Here is a 25,703-nt window from a genome sequence, read left to right on the forward strand (position 1 = left end):
ATGACTAGGGGTCACACCACTGAGCTCCTGGGGGACGCTCAGCTTTACTCACTGAACCACAAACACATTCAGAAATAATCTACAAGGGGGTGAAAATGCTGATTTCTGGGTGAGAGGGCTCAGTCCTGCAGCTCTCTGCTGTAAACCATCATGTTCCTGCACTGCTGGTCTCTGAGCTCTTCTGTGCTCTCCCTGCAGGGTCACCGGTGGCCAGCTTCCTGCAGAGGGACCTGATCCAGGGTCAGATCTTCTACCAGCACTCGGGAGATGAGCAGTTTGAGGATGCCTTCGACTTCACGCTGTCTGACAGCCACCGGCCGCCCAACCTGTCGCAGACATACGTGAGTCGGCTCTGGTCTGAGAGAGTGACAAGTCTGAATGTCGCTTTGAGACCTCCTCTTCCTCTCACCTCTTCCCTCCTCTTCCTCCCCGTGTGCAGACGGTGGTGGTGCACGTGTTCCCGGTGGAGGACCAGGTGCCAGTCGAAGTTCCCGGCAGCGTCCGCTCGCTGACAGTGAAGGAGACGGAGGTGGTTTACATCACCCAGGCTCACCTTCACTTCACAGACCGAGAGCACCCAGATGCTGACCTCACCTATGTCATTACACAGCCCTGCTTCAGCCCGCTACATCCTGGGTAAGGACCCGGCTGCCAGCTTAGCTTTGACAGAGGAGAAAGAGCAGACCCTGTGACTGAGAAACTAACTATTGTGTTTGTATTCGTTTTCAGCCTGATGGATGCAGGACGTCTGTTTTACACCGACAGCACCAACGCCATGAAGAAGGACCACACAGCGCCCGTGCTGAAGTCCTTCACTCAGGTATGCAGCACCTGCTTGATTCTAATACATATGAAGGAGTCGCTGCTGGAGGGGAGAGTGGCGTGGCTGGCGAGGTTGGCATGGGTTGGGCTTTTGCAGGTTAAGATGTAAATTTCTTGTTTTCTCCTAGCATGCTGTGAACCACATGAAGGTGGCCTTCATGCCGCCGGTCGAGGACATTGGGCCCGAGTCGCTCTTCGTCCAGTTCGTCTTCTCAGTCAGCGATCACCACGGCGACACCGTCTCCGGCCTCATCTTCAACATCACGGTTACCCCTGTCGATGACCAGGCGCCAGAGGTCAGAGGTCAAACAGGCGGAGCCTCTGGTTTGACCGTGCTGTGGACGTCGTGCTGAATCTCTCTGTGCTCCTCAGGCTTTCACCAACCTGCTTCGGGTGGAGGAGGGCGGCGCGGCCTTCGTGACGGAGGAGCACCTCTTGGTCCGGGACCGGGACAGTCGAGAGGAGGCGCTGAGGGTGGAGATTCGGAGCACGGCTCGTCATGGCCGGCTGGAGCTGCGGGGCCAAGCGCTGCAGCAGGGAGGCGGGTTTACCCTGCAGGAACTGAGAGGGCTGGGCATCAGGTGAGACCCGGGTCAGGTGGTTCTGGACGTGCCGTGGTGATCTGAGCTCAGCGATCACTCTGAGAGCTCTCTGGTTTTATCCGCTGCTTCAGCAGATGGGTGTGTTTTCACCGGTGATGTAACGCCGGAGGGTTTTTCTGATTTCAGAGGATTCGGTTTCAGAGGTTCCGAAGTTTTCAGGTGATCATGAAGCCGCTCACCGCGCTGTGGTCGACTGTTTGCAGTCAGTCTTGGTTTCTTAGAGCAGAAAGCACGGAGCGGATTTAGTGCCAGCTTTTCTACTCCTCACTTCCTGTCATGTACCTCCTGCTCGAGTGGTGGGCGTTCACATTAAACATGTTTCTAATAACGAGCTCAGAGTGTGCAGGTAGGTCACCTTTAAAGTGTTTCACCTGCACCTCTGTTTTAAACGTCCACTGAACGTTTAGTTAAACCAATTATTGTTCCTGTTTTGCAAAACTGTTTTGTTGCTTTTGCTCGTCTCACATTCATTTGTAGGTGATGTATGATTTCTTGTTCCAGCACACACGTCAGATAGAAACGCTGCAGTTTGTTCCTGTGAGTGATGCTGCTGTTTTTGCTGTTGTCGTGTTCTTCTGAAACCTCGCCCTGCAAAGAGCGCCAGTCACGTAAAATCCAACCAGCCGGTGGCTGTAACCGTGTGGTGTTCAGGGACCCCGGGTCACTCACCAGCCAGCAGTTTGTGTTCTTAAAGTTCACGAAAATCAGAAAGTTTCTTCTTTTTTTGAATGTTTAAGGCATCCAACATTTTTTTCCAGTTGTCCTTAGGTGACTATGAGTATTTCTGTAATTAGCAGCTGTAATCTTTCTATTTTACTATATTTATACTCGGAAGCCAGGTTCTTGTTTTAGCTGAAACCCACATCAGGCTTCATGTTTTATATATTAAGAATTTCTTTGTTAATGCGATGATTAGAGGCAGACTCTGTCAACACGTGACTTTGACTCGTCGACTCATCGTTTTCTTTTGTACATTTAATAACATTTTTATTCCGCAATTATTTTGTGCCAGTTTATTTTATGACATTAATGTTTGATTTTATTGTATTTATTAAGATTCAAGCTTTTTATTGAGTTTTACTTTGTGTAATTATTCAGATTAAATTAGACTCAGTATTGTGCTTGACCTTTACCCCTGGCTTACCGCTGTTGGAAAGTTCACAAGAGGTTCAGTAGTCTCCATTTAAAAAGCAGAAAATCTGGGCTCTAAACATCATCAGTGTTTGTAGAAGCTGCTGATGTCACCGATGTTTGACTAAGGAGCTGGTCACAGGTCAGCGTGACGGCGTCTCTGTGTTTCAGGTACATCCACGATGACTCTGAGACCACTGAGGATGTCGTTGGTCTCAAGGTGTCGGACGGTCTGAACTCTGTGGACGTCGTCCTGCACGTTCAGGTGAATCTACTGAATAAAGGTGTCACCTGCTGAGCACTCAAAGGTTTCTACTGACATGTAACAAGTGAAGAAGAAGCTGATTATAAAAGTTCAGGTGCTACTGTGGGCGGGATGCTTAGACACTAGCAGAAATCGAAACGGGATAACTTCAGTTAAAAAATCACAGATTAAGACAGGGAGACAAAGAGACACCCGAGTGTTTAACTAGCGACAGTCTGTCTCAGTGGACAGTTTATGGATAAAAGCAAGGTGACACACAGCAACCTAAATCAGAAGAGGTCAGCGTGTTAGGGCATGACCACCTTTTATAGCAATCAGCTCAGTGCTTACAGGTGTTGCTTAACACCTGTAAACATTGAGTCCTGCCCACACAAAACCAGGGGGCAATGCAGAGGAGGAGCAAGCAGAGTGGGAGGGGTCAGCAGATGTGACTGACATTGATGTTGGTGAATGTTTGCTTTCTAGAGTTTCCTATTTCAGTGAACTGTGAGGAGTTTTCACTGGTTGTAGTTCAAACGCGGAGAGAAACCAGAGCGATGACTGTGTGTGTGTGTGTGTGTGTGTGTGTGTGTGTGTGTGTGTGTGTGTGTGTGTGTGTGTGTGTGTGTGTAAAAAAGACCAAACACAGCCGGGACTTTTAGCTGGTTAATAAAAACGAAATGTAACCCACCCCCCCGTCCTCAGGTGCTGCCGATGAACGACGAGCCTCCTCAGCTGGGCGCCCGTCTGCAAGGGGGGCTGAGCTGCGAGGAAGGGGGGCGTGTCCAGGTGACGGTGGACTACCTGTCGGCCACCGACCGGGACAGCGACGATTCCGCGCTGACCTACATGCTCGCCCGGAGACCGAGCAGGGGAGAGCTGCAGCGAGCCGGCGTGACTGTGGACAAGTTCTCCCAGCAGGACGTCCTGCAGGGTCACATCTACTATGCCCACACAGGTGAGCAGGCCAGGCTGCGTTCACGGCACGTAGGAAAAATGTGTGTTCCTTCCGCAGGAAGGGAACCAGCCTTGGCTGAACTCTGGAAAAAGTTTGAATGGGTTATGAAGTAGGTTTGAAAGCAGAAACTAACCCGTGGTGCATTCATAAATGAAATACAATGAAACGAAAGCAGTTCTTTAGAAACATTTGTTGTGGACATGCTGTTCTGTTTAAGGCGGGGAGATCGGACCTGAGCCGGTGTTCGACACGGTCACCCTCATCATCTCCGACAGTGAGGCCAGAGGGCCGGACAGCTGCTGCCACGGGGAGGCCCCGCCCCCTCCTGTTCCTCTCCATGGTACACTTCCTGTTTACGATCTGAACATCACAGTTCTTCCTGTCAACGATAAAGTCCCTGCTGTCACTCTGGGTAAGATTCACCAAATTCACAAAAACCACGTGTACAGTTTACACAACAGCCTCATTCACGATGTCACGCGGACGCACCTGTTGGATCTGTGTGAGTGAACCAATCAGAGAGAAGCCCTTAACTTTCCTCTGTAACAGCACCAGAGCCACAAAAAAACTCAAACTGTTATCAAACTACTTTATTGCAAACAGGAAACAGGTTTGTGGTTATTTAAACTGCAGAAATAAAGAAATGTCAAAAATAACAAAAACCATTAAAAAACTGTGCTGATGTTCGCTCACTGATCTCCTTCAGGATTGGCCAGATTTTAGTGAAGCTGACACACGGCGTTCACACAATGTCCTTTCAATGTTGTGTTTGCGTTTACATCTGTGAACTGTAGGGAAGTGTGTGCTTTCATTCCCACTGAAAGGCTCCGTGTGTGCGTGTGCGCATGTGTGTGCTTAATCCTCTCTAACCAACAACACACCGTTACCTATCAGTCCAACACACACTCTGTAATGGGTGGGGCAAGGGGGGCTAACATCTCTCACACACACATACACCGTCTCCCAGTCTTCCCAGTGTGTGTCCCAGTGGTCACTGGTCTCCATTGATAACCATGGAGCTCTTCAATCCCTGTTTTTGGCTGTGAGCAGTGAGAATGATCATCCTCTCAGGAGAGAGAGCGCGTGTGTGTGTGTGAGTGTGTGAGTGTGTGTGTGTGTGTGTGTGTGTGTGTGTGTGTGGATAATCTCCTCCACAGTAGAGACATCATCTGTGCATTGTCTCCATTTTCTCTGTTTTAATCCTGAAGATGTTCTTTGGGTTGATTTTCGGTCACAGACGTTTAAACTGTGAGGTAGCTGCACTCAGTGACTCACCTGTCACAGGTGGAGATGATGGGAGATGAGAAACAGCAGGTCTGTGTTGTTAGTCGGTGGTTCCTTTACAAACGGCGCATAATTCCCCAGAAATGATGCTAATCAGGAGTGAAATGTGAACACGATGCTTTATTTCAGGGCAATAAATCAGAACCATTCTAGTAAAAATGAGCCGTCCTCTGAGCTCACAAATAACACTTTGCTGTGAGCTGCATTGTCAGCCTGCTGCTGGCTTGATTACAGCAGGGATGTCAAACACTGTGGGTCAGACCGAAGAAACTCTCCTTCCAGTCAGTCTAATGAAGTTTAACAATGCATTAACTACTCACTATAAAGCCAGAAAATTCTACAGTAGGTGGTTAAAAACGGGGACTTTTCTTTCATGTAACTGTCTATTTATTACTTCATTACCTTGATGTAGTGCAGGGGTGGGCAACTCCAGGCGTTGAGGGCCGGTGTCCTGCAGCTTTTAGATGTGTCCTTGAACCAACACAGCTGATTCAAATGGCTAAATTATGTCCTCAACATGTCTTGAAGTTCTCCAGAGGCTTGGTAGCAAACTAATCATGTGATTCAGATGTGTTGACCCAGGGTGAGATCTAAAACCTGCAGGACACCGGCCCTTCAGGCCTGGAGTTGCCCACCCCTGGTGTAGTGTGAGTAGTCATGGGCAAGGTCTTAACCTAACCCATGACTACCCCAACCTTACCCAAAAGGAAAAACTTGTGAAACTTATGAAAATACATTAAAAAGTTTATGCCCTCCTTCCCATTTTTTAATGAGATCCCGTGGGCCGCATTTCAGTCTTTGCCGGGATGATTCTGGCCCTCGGACCTTGTGTTGGGATCCCCAGGATTACAGTTTCATGAACCAGGGTTTAACCATCGAGGCAGCAGATGAGAAGATGGAGCAGTTTGGGGGTTGGCCGAGTTTTAATGTAACTGTAGGTTGGTGCTCTGATCCTGTCGAGCTTCAGGAAACCGAAATCAGAATGATCTCTAACTTTAAAGATTTAAAGTTAAACTCAGCATAGAGTTTATTCTGGAGACAGAGCCCTGAGTTTACACTTGCTGGGGTCTTTGTTTAAACTGGCCTGATACTTGGTGTGTGTGTGTGTGTGTGTGTGTGTGTGTGTGTGTGTGTGTGTGTGTGTGTGTGTGTGTGTGTGTGTGTTGTCAGCCGGCTAACGAGGTTGGCACTGATGTGTTTTAAATGAAATCTGCTAATTGTCTGGTGGTATTACATGAAAACACACACACGGCTGAGAGATTATCTCACCGTGTGTGTGTGTGTGGACAGCGGACAATGAGCGTCTTAACTAAACAAAAGACAGAACCTCCATTTCGTGCTCACAATAGGAGACGTGTTAGCCGCAGCTCAGCAGCCAGATCAGCTTAGCGCTGCCGACGGCGGGACGACTCGTAATCCTGCCGGCGGGTCTCCCTGCTCATTCGGCACCGGCGCACAGTTCAGGGCCGAGGGTGGGGTGGTGCGTGTGTGTGTGTGTGTGCATGCGCGTGTGGTGGTGCTGGTGTTTGGGTGGGGGGTTCTTGGTCTAATTAATTAGCAGTGAATAAAGACACAGAATAAGAGCCTTAGTGGAGCGAGCCTCACATCCACGTGTTCCTGTTTTAGGACGACGCTGGTTTATCAGCCAGATCCAGGACTGTCCCTCATTAATGCTCACACCCATCCACTCACATCCGCCCACAGTGTTCATACTCCAACTGAACACAGCAGGCTTAGACCCGCTCCTGTCTGCAGGAAACGGGGGGTGGAGGCTGCAGGTGGAAGGAATTCTGCTCCTGGTCCTGTTTGAGTTTCACTCAATAAAAAAAACAGGATTATTAAACGATGCCTGAACTTTAGTTAGAAACTAAACAGGTTTAGTTTCCAGCTGTGAGAGATCTCAGTTTGGGGTAAAGTGTGATGAGGTGGGAGTGAAAGAATGGACAGATTCGCCTGCATGAACCGTCCGCTAACACATGAGGAGCTGGCAGCTCAACATCTACACCTGTACCTATTGTGTACAACATGTCCAGCCCAGAGTTGTGCTAGTGGCTCAGGTGGGCTTCAACATCATGGCAGAAAATAAGCCAGTGCTCCCGTGTGCTTCGAGTGGACATCTCGGTGGACGGTGTGCTTACTGCGTGGCGTGCATGTGTGGAAGCAGTGGAGTTGAAATCCACCATCAGGCGCTCAGTCAGTGTGGCGAGCAGCATAGTTGATAAATGAAGAATGAAGGTGTTGCTGTGTCCTGGCGCAGGCGAGTCCATGCTGGTGGTGGATGAAGGCTCTTCTATCTGTCTGTGCGGGGGGGTCCTCGGAGCGTCAGACCCAGACAGTCCCCCTGAGCAGCTCGTCTTTCACCTGGAGACTCCTCCCCTTCACGGCTTCCTGGAGAACACGCAGCCGATGCCCGGCTCCGAAAAGAGCAACGCGGGAGTGCGAGTCGGTCAGTGTGCGGTGCACGGGCAGAACCTCGGGGAGCCAACTCAGATCTCACTCTAATGTTTGTCTTTTCCCAGAATCCTTCACTCTCAAACACCTGACCTCTGGCTTCATCAACTACGTGCAATCGGAGCACAAAGGGGTGGAGCCAACTGTCGACCAGCTGTCCATCAGTGTGAGCGACGGGCTACATCGCTCCGCCCCCGTCTCCTTCTACATCATTATCAAACCAACCAATGACGAAACACCATCGCTGCTGCTCGCCAACTTCACCGTACGTACACCTGAGACCTGATCAGTAATCGGTCATCAATCAGCTATGACTTGAAGACAGCTGACTGGTTATTAAAAACATTGTCACCTCCCCCCGATTGAGGTGACAAAGCTGTAATTGTGACATCAAACAAGAGAAAATAACAATAAAAACTAAACAAAATTCACACGAGAGTCAAAGTAAAACGATTTCTCTGACTGAAACTGAATCTGCGATGATCCCAACAGCCTCACGGGGGCGCACTCCTCCTGTTCTCTGCAGGTAAAAGAGGGCGGGATGAGGGAGCTAATTCCATCCATACTGGATGGTTTTGACTTGGACGCCCCACCTGAGCTGCTCACCTTCACTGTGGTGCAGCCGCCGGCTCACGGCAGCCTGATTAACAGCATCCACGACACGGAGGCGGGAGCTGACCTCCTGCACAGGAGCCTCTCTGTCACCTCTTTCACTCTGCAGGAGCTCCGACAAGGTGAGGCAGTCACTCAAACAGGAAGTGTGACAGTAAAATGTGAATACATTCTAGATTATTGGTGTTTTATACAGATGATCATCATTCAAACACTTTGAACCAGGATGACTTTGAACAAGAGCAATAATCGCTTTTTATTTCATATTCGGAGAGGGTAAGCAGCAGGGCCGTGTTCCCAACCATCTAAAAAATAAAAGGCTTTTGGTCCATCCATTTGCTTCTGCTTATCTAAATCAGGGTCGCGAAGGGGCTGGAGTCAATCCCAGCTGTCTTAGAGCGAGAGACTGGGTATGCAATGGACAGGTCACTAACACATAGAGACAGACAACTATTCACACTTATGGGCACTTTAGAGTTTACCTATCCCCACTAACTGCATGTGTTTGGACTGTGGGATGAAGTTGGAGTACCCAGAGAGAACCCATGCATACACGGAGAGTGCATGCAGGAATACCTTGGCCCCAAATCACAGACAAACAGTATCCCACAGTTGTTTATGTTTTTAGACCCATTTTGCACAGAGTAATTTTTTGTATTGACAGCAGTGTTGAATATTCTTACACAGTAAAAACAAAAAAACAACCACGTAAAATAATCACACCATAAAGATGGTTTGTTTTTGTTATTTAAGGCTACGTCCACAGGTACACGGGTATTTTTGAAAACTGAGATTTTCCATTTTCGTTAAAAAAAAAAAAAAATCCCATCCACATGTACAGTTTTGAAAAAAATATCTCCGTCCACATGTAAACAAAAAAAATGAAGTTAAACGCTGTCAAGAATGTGCCAAATCCTAACTGTGAAGAAATGTTGGCCAATCAGAAGTCTAGACGCCTGGGAGTAAAGTACTGAAAAGTTTTTGTGTTTTTCTGGAAAGGCAGCTAATTTTGTGTTACTTTTCAAACACCTTCATCATTTCAAATGTTAATAACTAAAGACAGTATTTTGGATTTTGTCTCACTGACTCCCTTGGCCAGAGTTTATTCAATAAATAAACTGAAAATCAGCCTGAGTGATTCATAATCATAAGTCACAGCGCTGTTAAATATGCCTGATGTAGACTCACAACTTAGGAATGGACAAATGCATACAGCATACATAATTTTAAAAAAATTAAATGTATTCAAAACTGACGACAACATTGGCGTCGGGATTTGGGTTGTGAAAGCGTCTGTGGTGAACGTAGAAGCCACTTCCGAAGTTCACTCTGACGCCTTTGTCTTTCTAAATGGAGGGACAGTAACTGCGTGTGTTTATGTAAAAACTGCAGATAGTCAGATTAACAGCAACAGTATTTTGTCTCTATTCGCCATTGTAGAAATGCATCTCACGTAAACATCACGTGGCGCACAGCGTGATGCCAAAAAAGGCACACACCTTTGACGTTGCGTGACTAAATCTCCGTTTTCCTCGTCCACAGGTAAATGCAAGAACAGACTTTGAAAACTCCACACTGGCAGGAGTTTTTCAAAATCTCAGTTTTCAGTGATCCAAAACACTGTTTACGTTTGGACGAAAGGCCCAAATGCATAGGAAAAGATGCATTTTCAAAAATACTCGTGTACATGTGGACGTAGTGTAAGAGTTAGTAGTTCATTTTATTGCTACCTGTAATTTATTGCAGTTAATTTTTATTTGTTTAATTGCTTACAAAAGGTTCGAGGAGTGAAATAAACTGCAATGGAGTTTGAAAAAAAATATGTGTGTGGTTGGAGGATGTGTTTGTGCCGGGCAGGGGGGGTCGCAAAGATTTTCTTGTAAAACAACGGGGGGCCTACCAAAAAAAGTTGGGGAGCTACTGGCCTAGCCCTTACCCTAACCATCAAAATGAATGCCTAACCCTAAACCTAATCATAACCCAGCTGTAACCCTGTCACTAAAATCACATTTTGAAATACATGTAGTAACAAATTGCTGAAGTTGGTGGTATTGTACAGTGATTCCTAAATGTCGATTAAAAACAAAAAACAAAAAACCCCACATTTTGAGTCTAAAAAATGCCTTCAAACTTGTTGGGACCAGGATGTTAGTCCCCATAAGTATAGTTAACATCAATTAAATTCTTATTTATATTGCACCAAAACACAACAACAGTTGCCTAAAGGCGCTTTATATTGTACAGTAGATCGTACAATAATAGATACAGAGAACCCCCTATGAGCAAGCACTTTGGCGACAGTGGGAACATCCAATTTTTTAACCCCACAAAGATATGAATACATGCTCACAGAAACACACTGCTCCATATTTTCTGTTTTCCTCCTGCAGGCATGAGGATCGTCTACATGCACGATGACACAGAAACCCTGAAGGACGCCGTGGCTCTGCGGCTGACAGATGGTGTCCATGCAGTCGAGGGAACAGTTCAGGTCACCGTGCTGCTGGTCAACGACGAGAAACCACGACTGCTCAAGTACACACACACACACACACACACACACACACACACACACACACACACACACACACACACACAGAGTGGTGTTTGCTCACCCTGATGTGGATCTGGCTTCCTGTGGGTCTGAAATTAAAATCAGGTGAAAGGAGGCTGAACATGTTTTACATTTCCTGTGACTTTGCTGCAGGAATTAAAAATGCAGCTGCTGCAAAATGTTTTTCTTCTTGATGGTTTTGTGTCATTTGCTGAACATCGTTTTCAATTTGTCACACACATTTATTCTCGTTGTTATGAAGTTAATGTTCTTGTCCCTAAAAACCTCAGAAACATGGTGTCACACAGAAATATCTAAGACTGCCTTCCTTTGTCTGAGACCAAACACGGATGTCAGCAAGTAGATGACAAAAGTTAATTACATGCAGCAGAGGTGTGTTAACACACAGGAACACTCAGTGCATCATGGGAATCCCCCAGCACCCTACACCTGTTGCAGCATAACTATGGGAGGATTTGGCTTCACCTGATCCAACCCTAACTATATGCTTTAGCAAAAAGGAAAGTTTGAAGCCTGATCTTAAAAGTAGAGCTAGTGTCTGTCTCCCGAATCCAAACTGGAAGCTGGTTCCATAGAAGAGGGGCTTGAAAACTGAAGGCCCTGCCTCTCATTCTACTTTTAAATACTTAAATACAAGAAGTAAGGCGTCAGTGCTCTAGTGGGGTAATATGGTGCTATAAAGTCATTAAGATAAGACCTGATTATTTAAGACCTTGTATGTGAGGAGATTTAAAACTCTTTAAAGGTTTTCAGGGAGGAAGTAAAGAGAAGCTGTGAAGGAGTTGAAATGTTTTGGGTTTAGTTCCTCTCGTCACATGGACCTACTATAATTTGGATTAGATTGAGCTTTATGGAAAGAAACTTCTGCCTCCGCACAGCAGGCGGCACTGCTGCACAGGGAGGGGGAATTACCTGCACAGTGTGACAACAGAGCAGCAAAAATCCGTTTAACTGTCACAAACTGCTACAGAAACAAGTGCAGTAAATTCTTAATACGGCGTAAAAACTCTAAAAATAAAAGTTTATGTGTGATGCTCAGTCCAGGTGTTTCCACCTCACACCTGTACCTCTGTTGTTCCTCTGCAGTCTGAGCGTTGGACCCTAAAAGTTGAAATTCAGAAATCTCTCCGGCTCCGATCGCGTCACCTTTTGAGCTGTTTAGAATTTTTTGTGTTGTTTGGGTGTTCGGATATTCGTTTAAGTCCTGAACTGTCAGCAGACGTCCGGTTTAACATCTGTCTGCAGCTGCTGTGTAATCCAGAGCATTTGGGGAGGGGGTGGTAGGTGCGTGTGACCTGTGACCCCCTCCTCCCCCATCCTTAGTGTTTTCATTCCACTGATTGTGAATTTGCATCCTTGACTGGGCTCCCACCCACTGTCCCTCACCCCCTCCCCTGCGCCGTCCCCAGATCAGCTGTGTTGGTGGGGGTGGAGGTTGCTGGCGGAGGCTGAGCTGGTGCTGTAAAGGCCGCCGAGGCAGAAATAACACAGAGACTTGGCAGATGCCGGCCGCCTTGTTTTCCCGTTTCCTGCAGGATGGACGTGGCAGCTTCGCTCCTGCGTGGATTTTACTTCCGAGTGAAGAAGCAGCCAGATGGTTCCTGATGTTCAACACCGCCCCACCTCAAAAAAACAAAAAAAGACCCCACCACCAGCACCACCAACATCTCCACCATCCTACAGGAAAAGCCTGCTCACACAAACCTTCACCCTCCTGCTCGTGACTCACATCAAACGGCTTCTGTTCGTGTTTTCTTCGAGTCCTGTAGGGCGAAACGTGTTTGATGATAAAAATAAAGCAAGATGTTTTTAAAGTCAGAAATATTTTTTGTTAAAGTCATCCAGAGTGCAGCTAAAAGATGAAGCTGAAGCAGACCAATATTTTCTGTTCTCCACCTCTGCGCTTCATCTCTGCACTTCACCTCAGAGATGTTGGTTCGCTCTTGGTGTTGTGACATACAGATGCTCTTAGAGGGTCAGTGTCATTACCTCCTCTCTGTCTGCAGTTTTGTTGCACAGGAAACAAGTTTAAGTGAACTTTTGTCTCACTCTGAACACAGATCTGCCAGGAGGGGGCACTCAAACATCTGTTTAACTTTAAGTTAAACAGATGTTTGAGTTGAACTCCATGCAGGATGGAAGTTATGAGCATGCTGAGAACAGAAAAATGTGCTTGACCACAAACATAATGAGAAATTTTCTTCTGTGGTGTTTCAGGAATGCTGGACTGCAGGTGGACTCAGGTGAGCTCAGGGTGATCTCCAGTGTGGTTCTGGAGGCTGAGGACCTGGACACGCCCCCAGAACAGGTGTACTACTTCCTTAATGTTGCTCCGCGGTTTGGAAAACTGCAGCTGAAGGTGTGTGTGTGTGTTTGTGCATGCGTGTGTGTGTTTACTGAGTTTTACTTCTATAATAAGCAAAGATTTCAGTTTGAGTTGTTTCCAGGTTAAAAGTTTAAAGAGGAGGGGGGAAGGAAAGAAGGAAGAATTAAAGGAGGAAAGGGAAGGAAAAAGAAAGGAACAAGGGAGGATGAGAGGAGTAGAGGAAGGAAGGAAGGATTGAAAGACTAAGGATGGAATCAAGAGGAGGAAAATAATTAGAAAAGGAGAAAATGAAGGAAAGGAGGAGTGAAGGGAGGATGAAGACAACAAATGGTAGAATAAAGTAAGGGAATAAGAGCGGAAAGAGAAAGGGAAGAGAGGAATGAAGGATGGGAGGGGAAGTGGCAGAAACAGGAAGTCAGGTGTGTGTTTGTGCAGGTGTTAAATCCTCCTGATTAAATTGTGACCTGAGGCTGGTGTGAGACGTTGAAGGTGACTCGTCTTCCTGCCGCGTCTCTTCCTGATCCGAGCGTCTCGCCCGCAGACGACGTCGGGGTGGAACGAGCTGACGGCGGGTCAGAACTTCACACAGGGCGACGTGGAGATGAACCGACTGTGGTACCAACACACCGCCGCCACCAACGCAGCCGGCTTTAAAGGTCACGACAGCTTCCGCTTCACCCTCAGCGACCTGGACAACGAGTCTCCGGCTCAGAGCTTCTTCATCTCTGTGCACGTGATGCAGAAAGGTCAGAGGTCACAGAGAGTTTCAATGCAGAGAATTCAGCAGTAACACTTTTATCCAGGTCATGATTTTATTTCATGTTTTCTCGCACTCACACACACACTCACTCAAACACACACACACAGGGCCCTGTGTGGCCCTGTTTCATTCATTATTGAGCGCGCCCCCTTCCTGCCGGTTTTACCAGTCGGATGAACACGCTGCCGTGGGTCTGCGGCCCTTCTGGCTTGGCGCCCTGTGATCCTGGAGGAACAGAGAGGTGAGAAATGGCCGACCTCCTCGGCTGCTGAATAATTAATGGCGGGGAGGTGGAGCAGCTGTGGAGGGCGCCGCCTCACCTCCTCTGGGTGCTTTTTAGTTGAAAAGTTGAACTTGGGCCCTGACTGTCACATGTATTATGTAGGCAATCGCTCGGTCCCCTCTGACACCTGAACGCTCCCTCTGACTGCCTCCAGGGGACATCGTGGTGCTGAGCAGGCCAGTGCACCTGAGGGAGGGGCAGCGTGTCGTCCTGAACACTGACATCCTGCTGGCATCAGACTCGACTGGCCGGCCCGAGGAGCTGGTCTACACGGTGTCTGACCCGCCGCGTCACGGCCTCGTCCACGCCGTCCACCGGCCTGGAGTCCCGCTACTCAGCTTCACCCAGCTGGACGTGGCTGCGCACCGAGTCTGCTACACCCACGACAACAGCCATGATGCCGAGGCTGACTCCTTCAGGTGAGAGTTGGAGCTCAGAGCAGCTTCTTTTAATGACAGCCGCTGTGCAGGTGAAGGCGGAGCCTGATTTTAAAAAAAACAAACACTCCGGGTTTTCTCTCTGCTCTTTTTCCAAGAACCATTACAGTGCAATCTGTCAGCTTTCAAACCGTTGCTGTGTGTTTGTGTGTTACACACGGTGTGTTCTTTAGTATATTTAAGTTTACCCCACCTGCCCTCCGAGGTCATCTGCTAGTGTTCTCCGGACCAATTCCTTGATTTAAGGACACTTCCTGGAGGTTCTTTTCTGACCGTGCATTAAAGATTTAAGATGCTTGCTGAAACTCCGTCACTGTGTCGAAACACTGAATCTCAACTTGAGATGGCCGCTTTTCCCTGAGCCTGGTTCTGCCGGAGGTTTCTTCCTGTTAAAAGGGAGTTTTTCCTTCCCACTGTCGCCAAAGTGCTTGCTCATAGGGGGTCATATGATTGTTGTGTTTTTGTCTTTGAATGCAGGGTGGGTAGAGTCTACCTTACAATATAAAGTGCCTTGAGGTGACTGCTGTTGTGATTTGGCGTTATATAAATAAAATTGAATTGAGTTCTGCAGGTGGTAGCTCTGGTTCTGCTCACAAACGGTCCTCCTGCTGCAGGTTCTGGTTAGAAGAAGCTTCCAAAACAGAACGAGGAGGAGGTTGAGTGATATTGAGGACCAACAGGAACCTGACCAACCTGCATATGTCAGATGGCAACTATTAAACACAGTGAATTTTCAAAATAAAAGTGATGCTTTCAGAGTGGTTAAGGTCTTATGAAGTTTTAAAACCTTGTTGTTGTTAAATAAGAAATCTAATTGTCAAGAAGAATATTTTAGTCCTTAAATCACTGCCCCCCCCAAACACACACACACAAAACTATCACACACAACATTTGGCCAACAAAAGAAAACTGGGCACGGAGACAAGAGGAAAAAAGGCTCAGCATCAGGAGACGAGAGGCTTTCCCTGCTGCAGTATGTTTATCTGCTTTTCCAGCCAATTTGGCAGCGGTTAGGGTTTTGAGGAGGAGGAGGGGAGCATGCTGGTGTGTGCAGACCCCGGGTTTGTCACCCAGACCTCTGCTGCCCCAGCCGGCTGGCTATCTGGCTCCAGAACACCCATCAGATCACAGCCAAGACTGAGAGAGAGAGCCACACTCTGACGGCTTCCAGAGCAGCTGAATTATAATGAATTACAGTAGTCCAGCCTGGAAATAATAAATACATGAACTAGTTCTTCTGCATCACTCTGAGACAGGGTGTTTCTAATTTTAGAGATCCTGCACAAATGTTCTTCCATTTGTCCTACATATTTGTTTAATATGTGCACTGAATGACATGCTGGTCTGGTGTTACTGGAGTAAGTATCTGTTTAGATACCATATTTGTAAGATTTTAGGTTTGAGTACAATAACCTCGGTTTTATGTGAATTTAGAAGCAGAAAATTAGAGGTCATCCAGGTCTTTGTCTTTAAGACATCCCTGCAGTTTAAGTAGTTGGTGTGTGTTATCTGGCTTCACACAGAAAGTTGGGTGTCATCTGCATAGTGAAAGAGTGTGCTGTGTTTCCTGTGGAGCTCCAGCTGATTATGTCTGTTTAAGTTGTGGCTGTGTAGAACCGATAGCGAGTGAGGTCATCATTTATCATCAAACATCAATTGAACGAAATAAAACCTGTGATAAGCTGCGGGAATTAATAACTGCTTTCGCTGATTAGATTCCTCCATCAGCTGACTCCAGTGGTTGTAGCTGTGGTGCATGAATGTGGATAACTGATAATTGAACACTTTCTTTACTACCTCACACCTCAGCACCTGCATTCATGTTAGAGCTATACAAATGACTTTAATTTATTGATGTTTTCATTTTGTGTATTTTCTTTTTGATTGGCTGCTGGGGGACAGTAATTTCCAGACTTTTGAGAGGAAGTATTTCTTATCTTGCGAGGTTTACAGTTAGAGTTTAGGCTTCAACTACACTGGATTTCCTTTAATTCTGATCACGTTCCTAGTATCGGAATCAGATCTGGAATCAGAATCGGGGTGAAACAGCTTTCATCAGCGTAAGCCTGTCAGCTTTAGAAGGCACAGACAAACTCAGTCTCATGTAGTTCAGACCACTACAGTTATATATTCAAGGAGGAGGAAATGTCCCCTTTTTAACTTCTGAAAACATCAAAATAAGGTCACGAAGCTAAAATCACGAACAGCCCGACGAGTCAGAAGATGAAGAAAAACCAGTTTGAACATCGTGTCTCAGTTAGTTAGTGTGTCTCTGTCATGGAACAACACAAATATTTAACCTCAATCAAAAACTAGTAATGATGTGAAAATCTTTTATTCTTCAACATTAACGCTGGCTGCTTAGGACCCTCTGGAAGGCCGGATTTGGCCCCCGGGCCACATGTTTGACACCCTCTTTTAGAGTCTGAGTTTGAGCTGTGGCTGGATTTACCTTTAACTGATGATGTGGGTTAGGACTCAGGTGCACACGTGTGTGTGTGTGTGTGTGTGTGTGTGTGTGTGTGTGTGTGTGTGTGTGTGTGTGTGTGTGTGTGTGTGTGTGTGTGTGTGTGGTGACAGCAGATGATGAATGTGTATTATTAGAAAAATAACAACAACGTTGGCACCAGAGCACGGCCGTCCCTGGGCAAACGTGGACGCTACTGCAGCCAGATGTTACACCAGGACTGTGTGTGTGTAGGCCTGGGGCAGTTTGTCAGCTGCAGGGCTGAGAGGCAGATTGTGTTGGCAAAGAGCAGAGAGGACAAAACACATACACACAGACACACACTGGTTTGGGGGACACTGCCTCAACCTGAGGACAATGTCCTGTATAACATGTTCTCCCATCGGGAGGCGCTGCAGAACTGAGTTGAAGCTAAATATCAGATCAGTTTCTAACTGCTTCCACTCTTCTCTCCTCAGTTTTGTTGTTACAAACGGTGACTCGTCTCGCAGCTCCACCCTCCACTTCACCATCGAGCATGGTGACCGCATCCCGCCCACCCTCAGCCGCAACGTTGGCCTCCGGCTGCAGGATGGCTCCACAGTGACCATCACTTCGGACCAGCTGCAGCTCACCGACCCCGACACTACCACCGCCAACCTGGGATACGTCATCACGCAGCTGCCGCAGCACGGGAAGCTGCTGCTGAGAGGCACGCCGCTACCCTCGCCGCCCCGGTTCTCCCAGACGAACGTGGACGACCTCCACCTGACTTACCAACACGACCCGAGCAGCCCTGCGAAGATCGACGGGTTCTACTTTATGCCGAGCGACGGACACAACAGGGGCTACCTGGAGTTTGGGCAGCTGAGGGAGGAGCCTGCTGTGTTTGACATACAGGTGAGCCACGAACGCAAAACACAACTCAGAGGAAGTAACAGGAAGTAACACAACACAGGAAGTCTGAACATTTCAGTTCAGTTTTTCTTATATAACCAAAAATCACATCAACAGTCACCTCAAGGCGGTTTTTTGATAAGGTAAAGATTCTACAATAATACAAAGTAAACCTCAACAACCACGTGACCCCTGTGACCGGGGGACAGTGGGAAGGAAAAACTCAATTTAATCAGGCAGAAAACTCCAGCAGAACCAAACACTGACTGCAGGGTCAGAGGTCAGTGTGGCTCAATCCACAGGTAGAATTACTCTATTCATCTCACAGCAGAAACGCGAAATTTTAATAATAACTAAAGCAGGTCAGACGGAGCCCAAAAAACAACGATCTGGACCTCTGCACACGGCTTCAAACCAGCAACTTCCAGCAGTGAAAATGGACCAAACACAGGAGGTGCTGGTCCAGGTTTCCACTAAAAGCCTGATTTTGACCCAGAGTTGGATTCCTCCCCACAGGTTACCTGCTGACGGGCAGCCAGGTGGCTAACACCATTGCCTTGAGCCTCTGAGACTCTGGAGGCCACCTGTGATTGGACCAAACATCGAATAGTTTGTGTGTGAGAAGGATATCAGTGAAGTGTGTGTGTGTGTGTGTGTGTGTGTGTGTGTGTGTGTGTGTGTGTGTGTGTGTGTGTGTGTGTGTGTGTGTGAAGCCATTAGAGCAGGGAGCATCCATGAAAAGCAGCAGAGCAGAGGATCCCCTCACAGAGGAGCAGCTCATGCCTGCAGCACAAATCTCTGACCTGATGATGACATAGATTTTATGTCTGTTTGTGTTTGGACATAACAGATACGACCCGGATGAATGAAACTGGGCTCCTTCCTCTGTTCTTTAAAATATTAGAAACCGAAAAAGCTGCAGATCACTGAGATATTAAAGGACCTTGTCTTATTCAGATGTTCTGTTCCTGCTCTGAAAATGAATTACACACACCAAAAAAGAGCTGAAGTCAGAGGATGGCATAAGCTTCATCAGTGTCAGCAGAATCATCCATGAACAGACTCATACATAGGACATCGGTGACACCTGGTGGTCAGGCAACTGAACTGCAGGCAGAGAGAGAGAGACGGGTAAAATAACACACACTGATCAGTTTCTGCTGCTTCTGCACAAAGTTCGCTGAAATATCCAGAACATAAAAATCCTGAGATGAAGTCCAGCAGGCCTTTTCAGGAAAAGGAGGCACTGAGAGAACGAGGGGGAGATGATTTGTGCTCAGTTTGATGACAACAGCAGCGTAAAAGCGCCTTCCACCGACCGCCTCTGCTCAGATCTTAAATCAGGATGACAAAGGATGACCTGAAGCTCCGCCAACATGTGATGTCACATGCTGCTGTTTCTGATGTCACTTCCTCCATCACCTTTGAATCTGTCGCTTCCACAGATTTGAGTTTCTGTAAAGTGCTAAAAGAGCGACGCTTTCTTGGGAAGCCGTAAGCCTGACTGAAGCCCGACTGTTATCTCTGCATGACCGACAAATCATCCTCATCCTCTCCTCTGAACTTCGTCTGAAGACACGTTCCAGAAAACACTGTTTGTTAAACTGTTCATTCAGGTCTTGAAGTGAGATGATGAGTTGATGACGGATGCACAAACGAAGTGTTTCCCTAAAGAAAATAAAAAAGTTTTTTGCGTGTGTTTGACTCGTTTGGTTTCTTTTCGATTCCTGCTGCTCAGTTTCCTCTGATCTTCGTCCCCCTGAAGTGCTCGCTGTTTCTGTGTTACTGATTTAACTTCCTGCTGTGTTCAGGTGGATTGGGTCGACCGGACGCCTCCCACTCTGACCACCAGGGGGAGTCCCAGCACCGTGGTGGATCTGGGCGGCGGCCGTTACGGAATCTTCATCACCAGCAGAGAGCTGCAGGCCTCAGACCCTGACAGCCCCACAGAGGAGCTCGAGTTCTCCATCAGCAGACCTCCACTCTTAGGATACCTGGAGAACGCCGCCACAGGTGTGCGAGGAAACTGATGGTTGCTTACACAGGCTCACCTGTGCAGGGCTCACGTGCAGTCAGATTAAAAGCCTTCCTTCTCTTCCTCTTCCTTCTCTCGCTCCATCAGGGTCGTACATCAAAGGTCGTTTCACGCAGCGTGACGTGGATCGGCGAGCCGTGATGTTCGTCCTCCCCGCTGACGTGGAAGTGACGTCTGACAGCTTCCTGTTTGTCCTCAGAGATCCGGCAGGAAACAGCGCGTTGCCTCAGACGTACGTTTTTTTGTTTTTTTTTAACTTTATTTATCACATTATAGACATACAGTCAGGTAAAACAGGGATCACATAAAAGATAACATTGTGGTAGTACAATGAGGAACAGAAAGAGTGACAAAGACAGTGAGACAAAAGTGAGTACAAAAAATAAAATAAATTAAGGGGAACAAAAATAAACAAAAGTTTGCAAGAGCCAAAATCAAGTTAGCAGTTTCAATCGGTTACAGATGTTAACAGTCTTGAGAGCCTTCGTGTTTTTTGATGAGGAGATTGTCCTTATATATTGTGCAAGTTCCATTTTTAATACAAGAAGTTCAGGCTTTCTGCCGAGGACTTTGATTTTGTGTATATGAAATTTTGCCAAAAATAAAACCAAATTTATAAAAAAAGAAAGCATCATTGTCCTTGTCTTTAAAATTATAATAGCCAAAGATAACATCCTTATAGTACAGTTGAAGATTAGGGAGAACAAAGTCAGTAATAAACTTGTGGAAATCCTTCCAGAATTTACACGTAAATTTACATGACCAAAACAGATGAGAAACTGTTTCAGGTTGCTCTTGACAGAAGGTACAATTTACATTTATTTCAGCCATAAATTTGGACAAATATTGTTTGGTAGGGTAAAACTTATGAATCAACTTAAAAGAAATCTCTTTAATTTTGTTTGTCAAGAAAAACCTTTGTAAAGTCCAAACTTTTTTCCATTCAATATCTGTTACAAAATTGGCCCAATAAAATATGGCTGATGGAACAGAGACCATTGCATCCTGAAAGAGAGATCTTATTTTGGTATTTATAGACTTATGAGAGGAAAAGCAAACATTGCCAAGAGAAGAATGTAACACATCCGGGGGAGTGACCTGTAGTGGAGCACTGTGGGAGCATCTGTGTAACATGGACAGACCAGATGGGATGGCATCGAACACTATTGAGAATTCTTTAGGCGTTATCGGTACATTGTATCTCCTGAGGAACTCAGAGTAATTATAAAAGAGTCCATCTTCTCTAAATAACTGACTAACCAAGATTATTCCATTACTAAACCAGTTATTTAAAAAAAGAGTTTTATTTTTATAAATAATATTGCAGTTATTCCAAATAAAACAGTTTTGTGGAGAGAAATTGTGTTTGTAAATCAGCGCCCATGCCAAAAGAATTTGTTGATGAAAGTGAGAAAGTTTCAGTGGTATTTTTGGAATACTGTAATTGCAGAGCAGTAGGAAGTTAAGGCCGCCTAAATTAGAGAACACATGATGTGAGATAAAGTTCCAGATAGAGCCTCAGATGTACGTTACATCACATCCTGTCTGTCTGCTCGTGGTTACTCTGTGAACATAAATGAAACCTTCGGTCAGGTGGGGGTGCTGTCTGACTCTAACAGCCTCTTCTTTTTCCTGCAGGCTGGAGCTGTCCTGGTCTCGAGTGGAGCTGTCGGCGACCTGCTACAGAACCTGTGAGACGGCCGGGATACTTCAGATCCGCGTGCAGCGCAACGGGAGGAGCGCTGACCCTGCCTACGTCGCCATCCAGGTCACGCCTCACCCACCTCCTGGTTTATAATATATAAAACTGGAAGTTCCTAACCACTTTGTCTGCTCAGATTCTGTTTTAAGTCTGAGTGCAATCGCAGACTCTCAGATGTCTTCCTGAGCGTTTCTCAGTTTTCAAGCCGCTGTGGTAAACCTGCGAAAGACTCCAGCTTTTACAAACTCTGAGTTAGATTAAAAACAGCTGAGAATCGAGTGAAGCCGACGTGTAACGAGCAGGAAGCTGTAGCTCGGTTTGTTTTGGACTAAAATCCTGACGTCTTCTTCTTCAGGTGGACGAAGGATCAGCCAAAGCTGGCAGAGATTTCACTCACAGCACTGCGAGTCTCATCCAGTTCGATCCAGGTCTGACCGCCGCTTGGACTTTCACCGCCTCATCATGTGACCTGTTGTGGCGCAGCGTGCAGTCCCTGTCTAACAGCTGTTTTTTGTTGTGCTTCAGGTGTGAAGGTGAAAACCTGGAACATTTACCTGATTGACGACGGCCTGGAAGAAAACCACGAGAGCTTCACGGTCACGCTGAGAAACCCCCAGAACGCCGTCCTGGGACCAAGGAGCTCGGCCACCGTGGAGATCATCGACCCCCACCGAGGTGACATGATCGATCTGATCAATGAGTCCAATGAATGAATGAGTTTAACTCTACAAACTGAGAAATAAATACAATAAATTGTCTGTGAGTGGGATTTAAAAATGATTCCAGTCGATTTAAAATGAAAACTGCTGCTCCATCAAACCATCCTCACACCATCACAGTTAGGACTTTAAGCCGCTGGTCAGTCTTAGATTCGACTGAACGTTAAAGGATTGCTTCTGTGTCTCAGGAAGCTGTGACCCAGACGACCTGTGGGTAGAAGATGATCAGCGCCCCCTTCCTCCTCCTCCTACTCCTCCCCCTCTCCCTCCTCAGCTCCCTGATCCTCTGCAGCAAGAGGAGGAAGAGGAGGTTCCGGTCATCAATATAGAGGCGGAGCTGCTGTGGGAGAACCAGCCTCACCCGCCCCGAGGAGACGTCCCGAATCGACATCACCTGGACTACAAAGAGGTGGAGCCACGAGACCCAGAGCCCCACAGCAATGGCTACACCCCCCACAGCAGCCACCTAAACATTCAGCAGCACACTGGAAGCAGTACTGGGAACACTGGGAGCACGGTGAGACACAGACAGAACATGATTCTGAGTTCTTTAAACTTTAAACAGTCAGAGTGAACAATTGTCACACGATCGTAACAAATCAGCGAACAGGAAGTTGGGCTCAGATGGGCACCGCCTGCGCTCTCAAACAATATCTGTTCACAGATTTGTGATCCATTTTCTCGTCTGTGTGTGTTTGTGTGAGTGTGTCTTTCTGTAAATTCTGAACTTTGTGTTGTTGTTCAGGTCCGTCTGTCTGCACAGAGGAGGCCTGAGGACGAGCAGGAGAAGGTTTGGACGGTAAGACACTCAGCCAGTTTATCCAATGACCGACTGAAGCTCACTGTGTTAATGTCTCTTCCTCCTCCTCCTCCTCCCCTCCTTCTTCCTCCAGTTCCACAGTCTGACTCCTCTCCGGCTCGAGGAGCTGCAACCGGGCGATGTCGAGTGGAGCTGGTCAGCTCACGGTCGTCCCCTGCAGGAACTCCAAGTTGGAGATTCTCCTCAGATGGCTCATCAAGCTCAGAAACACCAACCCGAGCTCCGCCAGCACAAGGCACACACACACACACACACACACACACACACACACACACACACACACACACACACACACACCGGAGTAACCTTTGACCTCTGGCTATCTGTGTGTGTTCAGGTGGGGAAGTCTGTGAGCAGCTCATGTCCTGATGGCTGGACGCACCACAGGAGACGATGTTACATCCTCAGCCCGTCCGTGGCGAGCTGGGCCAGCGCCGACAGAACCTGCTCGCTGCTGTAAAGAAGCCGCTTTCTCCTCTGACTCTGTTTCTGTTCTGTTTCCGGTTTGCTGATTGATCTTTGGTTTCAGATTTGGTCACTCAGCTGAGATGTGACACAAGTCAGAATCATCACTGATATCCTTGACATGTTTAAAACATGACCATGAGTCTCGCTGTAACACATCTGACGGTTTAAAGGAGGTCCTCACAGAGTTTCTTCCAGCTGTGCGTGGCGAACAGCCTGCAGCTGCAAAGCAAGAAAAAGATTTTGAACCATCGCAGTGACTGTTTGATTTTTATTTTAACTTCATGAGCATTTGAAAACTGTGCTTCATTTAATTAAGGCAACGATGCTGAGCCAGCCTGAGGTCATGCACCTCTGTGCTGCACGTATGAGCAGGACGGAAATATTAATCAGTGAAGAACCTGCTCTCTGATGTGACCTTTGACCTTTGCTCTCCTCTCCTCTGGCAGGTTTAACAGCAGCCTGACCGACGTGCACTCCAGGAGAGATGTGAGCTGGCTGTGGAGGTTTGCAGGGAAGAAGCCATTTTGGATCGGTGGGTGTTTCCTCAATAATGATAACCAGTAATTAATCAAGTTAATTAATAGTTAATTTAGCTGTTTCCTGATGTTTCTTGGCTTTTGGGTCATGTTGACTTTTATCCACATTTAAAGAACTGAAAGTCTGAACAAACCCCAGCAGGCCTCTGCAGTTTGACTGGGAAACAGATTTTATTTCACTGTGTTTTTAGGATGTAGCACAGATATGTGAAACTGTACGCAGGCTGAATCTGGTCCCTCACAGATTTTCACTTTGGGCTCTTAGTAACACCTCGCTGGACCTGCAGGTTCAGAGAGAATCAAAGGTGATGCTGACGTAGGAGGAATAAACGAGCAAAGTTCTGTTTTCAGAAATTTAGAGTTTGGGGCATCACTTTGAATATGTGGCAAAGAAAGCAAAGCCATTGTCTTTTTTTAAACTCTGTTCTCAGAGCGATCAAGCTGTCATTGTTACCTGGCAGGAGGCTGTGCTGCAGGCAAACTGCAGGATCATTTTCACACAGGTGCCGAGTTTGTTCTCACACACCTGAACACAAAGGAAGCTTTGTGGTGTCGGTGTGGCCCTCTGGATCACTCTTGAATCTGCCATCTTTTGATGCTTTGAACTCTTTGGAAACTTTTAAGCTGGCAAACCTGAGCAGATTTTCTTTATTCATGAGTTTTCGGGCTGATTCTGATGACGATGAAAGGTTTTTGTTTCAGTGACTCTGATTTGGAGCTCCAGTGGATGAAATGTTGTATCCTGAGGCCTGGTGCGTGTCAGGCTTTGCTTCCAGACTGACGGCTCCTCTGTCTGCTCCTCAGGTCTGTCTGGAGGTCCAGGACGCTCATCGTGGGCTGACAGTCGCTCGCTGTCTTCCTCCAGACTGAGGGGGGCGCCAGTGAGCCCCGGTGAGCCCGAGAACGACTCCAACTGCGTGCTGGTTCAAAACCCGAGAAGCTGGATCTCCACGAGCTGCTCTGCAGAAACTCAGCACTCATTCATCTGTTCATCGCCAGCTCAAACTCACTGAGACATTCATAGCCAGTGGCCTTCATATTTAACGTGATGAGGTGATGCTGCTCTGTACATTAGTTTCATACTTTGTCTTAATAAAGCTGCTGCACAAACACAAATATGAGTCAGCAGTTTGGTGACTTCTTTCCTCACATTTTCAGATAGGTTTGTATTACAGTATAAACGGTGTCATTGATTGGAATCAATGTTTAAAGAGAGTTAGCCAGTTTGAACAGATGAGTTTTGACTTGAATGAGAAGAGAGAGCCAGTTTTCCTGATATCAGGAGGAAGGGAATTCCAGTGCCACGGTGCAGAGCGGCTAGAAGGAAGAAATATACAGCTGAGTGTCATCAGCATGACAGTGAAACTTAATATTACATTTCTGAGTATGTAACCAAGTGGAAGCATGTAAAAAATTAATAGAAAAGGCCCTAATACTGAACCCTGTGGCACACCAGCAGAAACAGAAAATGAACCTAAAAAGTGAAATTTAAGTTGAATGAAATGAGTGCAATCTGAGAGATATGAGGTGAACCAGGCTAGGAGGATATGACTAATGCCAAAGTCTTTTCAGAAGGATAGTGTGGTAAATCAAAG

At 46.9% G+C, this 25,703-nt stretch overlaps 1 protein-coding gene across 7 annotated transcripts in view; it reads left to right on the top strand.

Moving 5' to 3' along the window:
- The window catches only part of frem1b (Fras1 related extracellular matrix 1b), a 48,203-nt gene extending 22,979 nt beyond the window's left edge, over positions 1–25,224 (top strand). For all 7 annotated transcript variants that reach the window (XM_082524212.1, XM_082524218.1, XM_082524214.1 and 4 more), the window contains 27 exons: positions 199–341; positions 440–636; positions 730–820; positions 951–1,118; positions 1,195–1,403; positions 2,727–2,820; positions 3,505–3,757; positions 3,975–4,169; positions 7,299–7,487; positions 7,561–7,757; positions 8,019–8,226; positions 10,495–10,639; positions 12,897–13,038; positions 13,547–13,751; positions 14,203–14,467; positions 17,411–17,831; positions 19,640–19,841; positions 19,951–20,095; positions 21,502–21,631; positions 21,921–21,993; positions 22,091–22,240; positions 22,473–22,801; positions 23,030–23,083; positions 23,178–23,339; positions 23,442–23,560; positions 24,019–24,104; positions 24,913–25,224. In XM_082524212.1, coding sequence (XP_082380338.1) covers positions 199–341; positions 440–636; positions 730–820; positions 951–1,118; positions 1,195–1,403; positions 2,727–2,820; positions 3,505–3,757; positions 3,975–4,169; positions 7,299–7,487; positions 7,561–7,757; positions 8,019–8,226; positions 10,495–10,639; positions 12,897–13,038; positions 13,547–13,751; positions 14,203–14,467; positions 17,411–17,831; positions 19,640–19,841; positions 19,951–20,095; positions 21,502–21,631; positions 21,921–21,993; positions 22,091–22,240; positions 22,473–22,801; positions 23,030–23,083; positions 23,178–23,339; positions 23,442–23,560; positions 24,019–24,104; positions 24,913–25,121 — 4,781 coding nt within the window. In that variant the 3' untranslated portion in view covers positions 25,122–25,224. The remainder of the gene's footprint in view (positions 1–198; positions 342–439; positions 637–729; positions 821–950; positions 1,119–1,194; positions 1,404–2,726; positions 2,821–3,504; positions 3,758–3,974; positions 4,170–7,298; positions 7,488–7,560; positions 7,758–8,018; positions 8,227–10,494; positions 10,640–12,896; positions 13,039–13,546; positions 13,752–14,202; positions 14,468–17,410; positions 17,832–19,639; positions 19,842–19,950; positions 20,096–21,501; positions 21,632–21,920; positions 21,994–22,090; positions 22,241–22,472; positions 22,802–23,029; positions 23,084–23,177; positions 23,340–23,441; positions 23,561–24,018; positions 24,105–24,912) is intronic.
- Positions 25,225–25,703: the final 479 nt, after the last annotated feature.

The sequence above is a fragment of the Aulonocara stuartgranti genome (assembly GCF_965226115.1).
Source record: "Aulonocara stuartgranti genome assembly, chromosome: 23".
In the NCBI taxonomy this organism is placed as follows: domain Eukaryota; kingdom Metazoa; phylum Chordata; class Actinopteri; order Cichliformes; family Cichlidae; genus Aulonocara; species Aulonocara stuartgranti.